The sequence below is a fragment of the Prionailurus bengalensis genome, chromosome X (genome assembly GCF_016509475.1).
Source record: "Prionailurus bengalensis isolate Pbe53 chromosome X, Fcat_Pben_1.1_paternal_pri, whole genome shotgun sequence".
NCBI classification, from domain to species: Eukaryota; Metazoa; Chordata; class Mammalia; order Carnivora; family Felidae; genus Prionailurus; species Prionailurus bengalensis.
This window is the reverse complement of record NC_057361.1, coordinates 11408218-11417665: the sequence shown is the minus strand read 5'-3', so window position 1 is coordinate 11417665 and position 9448 is coordinate 11408218. Positions and strand designations below refer to the sequence as shown.

The 9448-nt window shown below is 38.9% G+C and overlaps 1 protein-coding gene across 2 annotated transcripts in view; it reads right to left on the bottom strand.

Moving 5' to 3' along the window:
* Positions 1-5933: 5933 nt before the first annotated feature.
* The window catches only part of GLRA2 (glycine receptor alpha 2), a 174572-nt gene continuing 171057 nt past the window's right edge, over positions 5934-9448 (bottom strand). For both annotated transcript variants that reach the window (XM_043569940.1, XM_043569939.1), the window contains exon 9: positions 5934-7452. In XM_043569940.1, the coding sequence (XP_043425875.1) occupies positions 7174-7452 (279 nt within the window). In that variant the 3' untranslated portion in view covers positions 5934-7173. The remainder of the gene's footprint in view (positions 7453-9448) is intronic.

The window sequence follows — 9448 nt, the reverse complement described above, 5'->3', positions numbered from 1 at the left end:
CTTGTAAGGAGAGGGAGATTTTTGAGAGGGACACACAGAAGGAAGAAGGTCACAGAGAGATAGATGGAGGCAGAGATTGGAGTGGTGGCGCTAGAAGCCAAGGAAAGCCCAGGACTGCCAGCCACCACCAGAAGCCAGGAAGAGGCAAATGCTTCCCTAGGGCTTTAAGAGGAAGCATGGCCCTGTTGACACCTTGATTTCATGTTCCCAGCCACCAGAACTGTGAGAGAATACACTTCTGTTGTTTTAAGCCACCAGTTTGTGATTATTTGTGACAATGGCCCTAGGAAACTAATATCGTGCCCTTGAAGATCTTGGAGGGGATATGGATAAGGAAATGAGCAATTAAATTTTTTTAAATGTTCATTTATTTTTGAGAGAGAGAGAGACAGAGCATGAGAGGGAGAGGGGCAGAGAGAGAGGGAGACACAGAATCCGAAGCAGGCTCCAGGCTCCGAGCTGTCAGCATAGAGCCCGACATGGGGCTCGAACTCACAGACCGTGAGATCATGACCTGAGCTGAAGTCAGATGCTTAACGGACTGAGCCACCCAGGTGCCCCAGGAAATGAATAATTTAAATGATATGATAAAATCTACTAAAAGTAAATGTACCAAATGTGTATTTTATATATGTAACATCATAGTTGTATATATATAATTATATATAAATGTATATCCATCATGATAATATTTTGTATTGAATAAGCAATATACTGTGGTGACTAAGAGCATGGATTGCATAGAAAGACTGCTTGAGTTTGAATCTTGACTGTGAAATTTTATAAGCTATGTGTCCTCTTCAAGTTACTTTACCTCTCTGTGCCCCACTTTCCTCTTTGATAAAATAGTTTTTAGATATCTTTGACATTTGTGGTTTTTATTTTATTTTTACAGTAGCCTTGAAAGGTGGGTAGGTGGTGGAGCAAATATCATTATCTTCATTCTGTAGACATTGCCTGGAGTCACATAGCCTAGTACCTGATGGCTGGATTTCCCTCTGTGACAGTAACCAATCCCTTAGCTGTGCTAAGTTTGTTTCCTTATCCATAAAATGATGATGACAGTGTGGTGATGATTATCGTGCACTGACAGCGTACTCCTTGCCAGGCTTTCTAATGGGAAACCATTATCCCTCCCCATTATGTTACAGGAGAATGAACTGAGGCTATGAGAGAAACTTGCCCAAGGCCACAATTCCTATGACCACAGGATAATCTGGCAGAATTTATGTGCAAGCAATTTGTAAACTGTACTGGTCCTGCACATGTGTTAGTTATATACAGTAAAAGTCCTCCTAATCACTTCCTCCCACTGGCTCTGGTCATGCCAACTTAAAGTTTTTCAACGCTTAAATCAAGAAAATGTTTTCCTTTCTGTATTAGGTCAAAGTAAAACAATGAAAACTTTATTGTCCCTTTGTTTCTAACAAAGAAGTTTGTTCAGACTGGCTCTCGATCCGGTCCTCTTGTATTTACTTTTCACTTTTAGACCTTTTGATGTTTAGATGATAGTTTAAAATTACAATAGTTACAGTAGATCATACAAGAATAGACTCCGTTTGTAGGTGATGGCATCATTAGTGAAATAAAACATGAATTAAATGGGCAGGAGAGGAAATGAGAACTAACACTTATGTATTACCCATCAATTGGCAGATAACTCATTCAATTTAATACTTACCTACAATTGTATGAGGTAGATATCATTATGTCCTATTTTACAGTATCTTTCTTTGTCGGGCATTAAAGCTTTGCCCAAGGACACCTTTCATTTGAACTCAGATCTGATTCTACAAACTATGCCTTGACAACCATGCCACCTGCCTTCTAGAAGAATAGGCAAATAATCACATGGAAGTAGAGTAATATGAAGGAGAGAAACTGCCCTTTATAACTTTCTCTATCAGGGATACCTGGAAAAGAGCTCATGGGAGTACTTAGAAAGGAGCCAGGATAGAATTCACGAGATTTGGGTTTCTGAGCCCCAAGTTACACTGGCATGCTGTGGGATACAGAGCATGTCACTTTTACACTCTGGGTCCTGGTCCTGTTAAAATATGATATTCATAGTCTAATAACAGTTAAGCATTAAATCTGAATTGTGATCGTCTGTCCAAAAAATGATCTGAAACTTGAAATAGGCAAAAAGAGGTCACAGGTGCTCTTTCAGTACAGTTCTGGGCTTGACATTGTCTCGTCTGGTCTATTTTACTACTCTGTAGAGGCACAAGTGAATTTGTAGAATTTTGTCCAGTAGAAGTGCAAATAATTTCTGTCTAAAGAAGAAATAATCCCAATGGTTACTGGCTATAGCCCTGTTGGACATCAAACAGTTTTGTTTCTAACTCTGGAAACTTCTCACAGTGCTCATAAAAACTTCATTCTCAAATGCCCTTTGCCTTGGGTTTAACATTTTACCGTTTTTTATCAATTCACACGTTTAATATAATATTCGGCATGTTAACTTTATATTTGCCTGAGAGTCATGATTTTATCTTTTTGAAAACTATGCTTTAAGAATATTTAGATACAAAGCTTCGAATCTACAACATTTTCTGGAATATGTGCCTCTCTGCTTCCTCTACGTGACACAACAATGGAACTGGAAGTTGAGGCTGCTACCTAGCACTTTGTGTTCCTCCTGCCAGGGAGCCAGCAGACAAAGAAGGGGACTACTGTACTAGCTGGGGTGACTGATCCTGACTATCAAGGGGAAATTGCATTATTACTACATAATGGAGGTAAAGGGAAATATGTTTGAACTGCCTTCAATCCCCCGGGGTATCTCTCAGAAACCCCATGTCTTACAAGGCCCACATCTTCTGATAAAAGTCAATGGGAAACTAAAAACTCAATCCAGGCAGGACGTCTAATGTCCCAGACCCTTAAGTATCTGTAGAAATAGGGTTTTTCAGAATACACGTTGGAAAATGCTAATCTAATGTAATTTCTTCATTGTTATAAACCCCAAACCTGCTTGAGTTTTGACAGCAATTTTTCTCTAACTGGCTAGTAGTAGGTTGCTTACTTCTATCTCCAAGCCTGCCATGCAAACATTTAATTAACTTCTTATAAGTATTAACTTTTCAATATTCATCAAATAAATACTATATTGATTGAACACCTACTAAGTGCCAGGCACAGATCTAGAATCTGAGAATATAACAATGAACCTATGTTTCTACTTTCTCACATGAAGCTAGCTGTCCTTCAAGGTATGTATGTGTGTGCGTCTATGTGTGCACATGCCAGTAAACACATGAAAACATCGATTGGGAAGTGACAAATGCTATGCAAAACATAAGGCATGAATAAGAAATAGAGTAAAATGGTTGGAGAGTACTAGTTTATATAGGGTGGTCAAAGAAGGCTTCTCTGATAAGAAGACATTTGAGCTGAGGCCTGAATTAAATGAGGGAGTAAGTATGTATGTATGTATCTAGAGCAAGTGTTGTAAGTTACTGCCCATGGGACAAATCTGCCCTACCACTTGCTTTTGTAAATAAAGTTTTATTGGAACACAGCAACACTCATTTGTTTACATATTGTCTATGACTGCTTTCATACCACAATAGCAGAGTTGAATAGTAGCAGCAGAGATTGTATGGTTTCCAAAACCTGAATGATTGACTATCTGGCCTCAAAAACTTCAGCAACTCCTGGTCTAAGGAAAGAGGGTGGCCAGGCAGAGGAAACAGTAAATGCAAAGCTCTGAAGTAGAAGTGTGGTTGACATGTTTAAGCACTGGTTAGTATGCCTGGAGGGAGAGGGGATAGGAGAGGGTGATGGGAGAGGTAGGAAGGTCAGATCACGTGGCCACAATGAAGATTCTGGCTTATTCTCTAAGATGGAAAGCCATTGGAGACTTAAATCACAGGGTCGTGATCTGATTCATGCCTTCAAAGGAACTTTCTGACTACTATCTTCCTTTGATTCTTTTCCCTTTCTCACTCTCCTGCCTCTCTATCTTTCTCAGAAAGCAGGGGTTGCTCAGGAAATGATTATCCATTGAATTTGATGATGTCTTGTTAGTTCTGATCCTTGCAGATGAAGGGTCTCCTAGCTCTTGATTCTGTTATTTTTAGGGACCTGGAGCTTCTCACGAGGCTTCAGTCTACATGAGGACTTACCAAGCTGTCCATTCCATGACCAGCCCTGGGTCCTACCAGAAGAAGGCCAGTATGGTACATACTTCAAAAGAGCACCCTGGAGCTTTGCTCTCCTCTTTGAAGACACATTCACCTATTTACGAACCATTTGTGCCAAGGCGATAACGTGCTCTCTAAATGCTGGCTCATGGTCTAAAAGCTTCACATACACACTACCTTCGGTTTGGGGAAAACTGACAGTGTGGAGCCTGCTTGGGATTCTCTCTCTCTGCCCTTCCACACTGTCAGCACAGAGCCTGGTGGGGGACTTGAACTCATGAACTGTGAGATCATGACCTGAGCTGAAACCAAGAGTTGGATGCTTAACTGACTGAGCCACCCAGGTACCCCACCATGATTTTACTCTTGAACTATTTTCCTTCAAATACCATTGTGAAAAAAAAATGTCCTAAATAAAATCTCCAATAACATTACAGGGGAATTATCTATTTTGCCAGAGTATGCAGCTCTCAAAATCTTTTCTCTGAGATTTTATCTTATTTCTATAACTCAAATCAGTGCACCAAAGAATTCTTTCCACTGAACATAGACTAGAATCAGAGAAGAGCCAAGAATCCCTCTTGCCATCCAGTATGTTTTTGCCTGCTTGAATGGGTGGCAGATATGTTTAGAGGTGAGTCTTTTTAAAATTGTCTGATGTGGGGACCACCCCCCCAAAATTATATGGTACATACATAGATTAGACATGATCATTTAGCTTAGGATTATCTCCCAAGGTGCCTCCTCATGGCTCCATGTGCAATATCAGGGCTCTTCCTAGAATTCTTAGGGAGTCAGGCCCATGTTTGGGAAGCATTTTAGCCTCAATTTACTATTTTCAGTGGGAGGAAGAGAAATGAGACCCATCAAAGACTTTGCCTTGTTTTTTTGGAAAGGAATGAACAATAAGACAGAAATAATGTTTTAGGAATGATACAAAACATAGCATTAACCTTGCCAAAGTGAGGAATTGTGAAGCTTCTTGCTCAGTGGACAAGTTAATACTATTCATGACAATAATAATTATTGTTACCTCTTAGTTATTGAGGATTTACTGTGTTAGACACTGAGATAATGGCTTTACTTGTATTTTTCTCAGTTTTTCCTCTTAAAACTCTATGAAACAGGAGCTACTCAGAAAAGTCAGGTCAACCTACCCAAGATCACACTGTTGATAGGTGGCCAAGCTAGTCTCCCTATCTCCCGAATTCCTCCTGTTAGCCATTCTGCAATATTCCTCTCTGTGTAAATGGTTCAATATTTGAAGAGGTTTAAAAGGCCATAAACATCTACTTATGAATCTACTTCTTGAAAGTATTCTGATGGATATCTTTGGTTAAGGAAAGTCTGCAAGGGTCAAGGTGAATTACATGGACTTCACTGAGGTTTTCAGAATTGTTTTTTCATCATGGACCTCCATTCCTGACAAAATCAGAATGGCTAAGTGCACAGGTTGTTCTTTTAAATTTCTTTCCACTTTGAGATTTCATGATTCCTCAGTGCTCTTTGGAACTTTCTCATATCTCATATGAAGTATCCAATACTAGATTCTGCTCACAGTGACTACCAATAGTTCCACATCCCCATTTCTCTGTTTCTACAATGGGAATGACTTCTTTTTTCTTTCTTCTTGGGGACACTATAAGCTCCTATTAAATTAGAACATAGTGTAATAGCTATAAGTGCTTTAAACTCACAAGGAAGACCAGAAACAAAAATGCAGGTTACCATTGTCATGTAAATTATCTACATTGTAGTGCAAAAATTGAAAGACTCTTAGGGAAGTTTTGTGGCACACTTAGCTTTATTGAAATTGAACAAATATTTTTTAATAATCCCTTTTACAGCACATGTAAAATTTAAGTTTCTCATTATATTTTTACAGGTTGTCTTTTATCTGAGTAAGCAAAAATACGTCTTTTATTTGTTTTCTTACTTAAAACATGTAGCCAGGATTCAAACCACGTAGCTCTGGTACCAAAAAGGCAACGGGTTATGAAAATCACAGTACAATTTTAAAATTCTGTAAGTTAATTAAGGATATTTAAAACGATATTCACTTGGATTGACAGTAGAAATCATGGTCGTTTGACATTAGGACTAGTAGTTACACCTACAATGAGAGCAGAAATGGAAAGTTCAAGCTAATATGAGCTACACCGTTCAGGACATACCATCTCCATAAATACTGTGGCCGAGAGGCTGCAATGGCTAAGTGACACTTGAGCAGTTAAAGTCGCATGTCAATATAGTCAAAGCAAAAAAAATACAGTGTGCTGATTGGGATCTAAAATAAGATGGGCATCTATTTTTAAGAGGGTATACTATCAAATCAATTACACAATACACAGTTTAAACCCCCAAATTACACTGAGGAACAAAAAATAATATTAAATTGCACACCTACACGGACAGTAAAGTAGAAATCTGTTCTTTGTGGTTGGTGCTTATTTTTTGTTGTTGTTTTCTCAATAAATAGAAATAATTTACAACCCACAAAAGGATTTCTCAGGTGAAACACTAATTACAGACACCGTAAAGAACGTAGCTCAGGGTACTTGTTTTAAAAACGAGGCAGCATTTTCCTGAAAAAGTTTGGTCCTCAACTCACTATAGGCTAGTCACTATGGTCAGATGGTAAGCATTTTCCTTCTGTGTGTGTGTGTGTGTGTTTTAAGCTAACTTTTCAGTACCAGAATTAGTCAAAACCAAACCAAATAGCTCTCAAGCACTTGACCTTGCATATCCTGTCTAATTAATACATCACCTGAAATAACAATGCTAAAGACTATGAAGGGAATTATGCTCACGTGATTCTGCAACACCTTAATTTTGTGCAAACATTTTCTGTCATTGCCCAGATAACTTATCTTTATTCATGTACGTGCCAGGAAACCTGCCCTCATGATCTTCCCTCCCCCCCTCCCTTAGTAATCTCCTCTGTCAAAGTGATAGAAAGACAATTTCACTGTGTATTTACAAGCACAACAATTAGGCAAGAAAGTCCAGGGTCCGAAGGGCACATCTATTTCTTGTGGACATCTTCATGCCGAATGATCTTGTATGTGATCCAGTAAAAGATGTTGAAAATGAGGAAGGCCAATGGGAAGGCAGCTCGAGATATCGTGTCAATCCTTTTTGCCCGGTCCACAAACTTCTTCTTGATGGCATCTGCATCTTTTGGGGGTTGTGGGAGCGGGTTGGCAGGTGTGGCCTTGACAGCTGTTCCATCTTTCACTTGGAGGCAGTGACCCATCCCATAACCACTGAAATTAAAACGACTTTCACGAGTAACATCTTCTTCCTGGGAGAATAAAGACAGAGGAAGCACAGATTGGTTGTCAGTCAAATCAGATGGAAGATGCTTAAAATTCTTCAGAAGTAAAAGGATAAATCACAGTTAACTGGTAGTGTGGGAGGCTTTGGGAATGTGGAATTCTCTTTCAAGTTCAACTCAATTATTCATGGAACAGATACAGTTCATTAAATTTCAGGCTGAGAGATTAAGAGTAAGAATCATGACTTTGTGGTCATTTTAATTAATTAACAAACAGAAACACATTATATTCAGCACTGACTTTCCCCAAATCTGGTTTATTAATCCATAACTTTGAATGAACTATTTAAAAATTTTTTTTACATTTATTCATTTTTGCGAGACAGAGAGAGACAGAACACAAGTGGGGGAGGGGCAGAGAGAGAGGGAGACACAGAATCCGAAGCAGGCTCCAGGCTCTGAGCCGTCAGCACAGAGTCCAACACGGGGCTCGAACTCACAAACAGTGAGATCATGTCCTGAGCCGAAGTTGGACGCTTAACCGACTGAGCCACCCAGGCGCCCCTGAATGAACTATTTTAAAGCCAAGTCTCCAAATCCCAATTTTATACTTCATGTAGAGCACCATTTGTTCATTTACTCATTCACGCTTCATTCACTCATTCAAAAAATCATTTACTGAATCCCTGCTGTGTACCTGGCCCTAAGCTAGGAACTTCTAGTTTTGTGGCCCATTCACAGCCTAGTTCCTTCCATTAACATTGGCTTTAAGGTTAATATTAGATCTAATATTAACCCCTTATATGCATACCTGTTTCCCCCTGGTCTTCTAGTTGATCTCAGTTATATATCAGAGATTAAACATCCACTATGTGGTGTTGAATATTTTGACCATGACTGATTTTTCTGGTGTCGATTTTTTTTAGGTGATCCAATTTTTAAAATTGTTTTATTTTCTAATATTGTTAGTATACATTAGTTTCAGGTGTGCAATACAGTGATTCAGCAATTCTATACATTATTCATTGCTCATCACGATAAGTGTACTCCTTAATCTGTATCACCTATTTCACCTATCCCCCTCATACCTCCTCTGGGAACCATCAGTTTGTTCTCTACAGTTAAGAGTCTGTTTCTTGATCTGATTCTCTCTCTCTCTCTCTGTCTTCCCTTTGCTCATTTGTTTTGTTTCTTAAATTCCACATATGAGTGAAATTATATGGTATTTGTCTTTCTCCGACTGACTTTTTCACTTAGCATTGTACTTTCTAGCTCCATCCATGTCGTTGCAAATGGCAAGCTTTCGTTCTTTTTTACGGCTGAGTAATACTCCATTGTGTGTGTGTGTGTACACAACATCTTCTTTATGCATTCATCAATCGATGGACACTTGGGCTGCTTCCATAATTTAGCTGTTGTAAATAATGCTGCCATAAATATAGAGGTGAATGTATCCCTAAGAATTAGTGTTTTTGTATTCTTTGGGTACATCGTAGTGTGATTGCTGGATTGTAGGGTAGTTCTATTTTTAACTTTTTGAGGAACTTCCATACTGTTTTCTAGAGCGGCTACACCAGTTTGCATTCCCACCAACAGTGCCTGAGGGTTCCCTTTTCTCCATATCCTCACCAACACTTGTTTTCTAGTGTGAATTTTTATCATTGATTCTTTTGTTAGTTATCTCTACCATATTTAAACACGGGTCATTTTAGCAGATGTCAGTGGTATTTTGTGTTGATTATTTCAACGTGAATTAGATAAAAGACTGAAAAAGTATAACCTCAGGGTAAAGTGCAGATAGCCTTAGTAGAGTCAAACGTATGGAATCTTGGTGTGTGGTTGGGTCAAAATGGTGGAGTCGAAAGAGTGGAATTGAAATGACCTACTTAATAAAAGTTTAGTTCTAAATAACCATTGATTGAATCTTCTTTGGAAACTAGTTCACTGCCTTCCACAATATTGTACAACCCCTGGGAATCACCAAAGGCACTGCACTTTTTGTTTTGCCAGATAATAACAATGG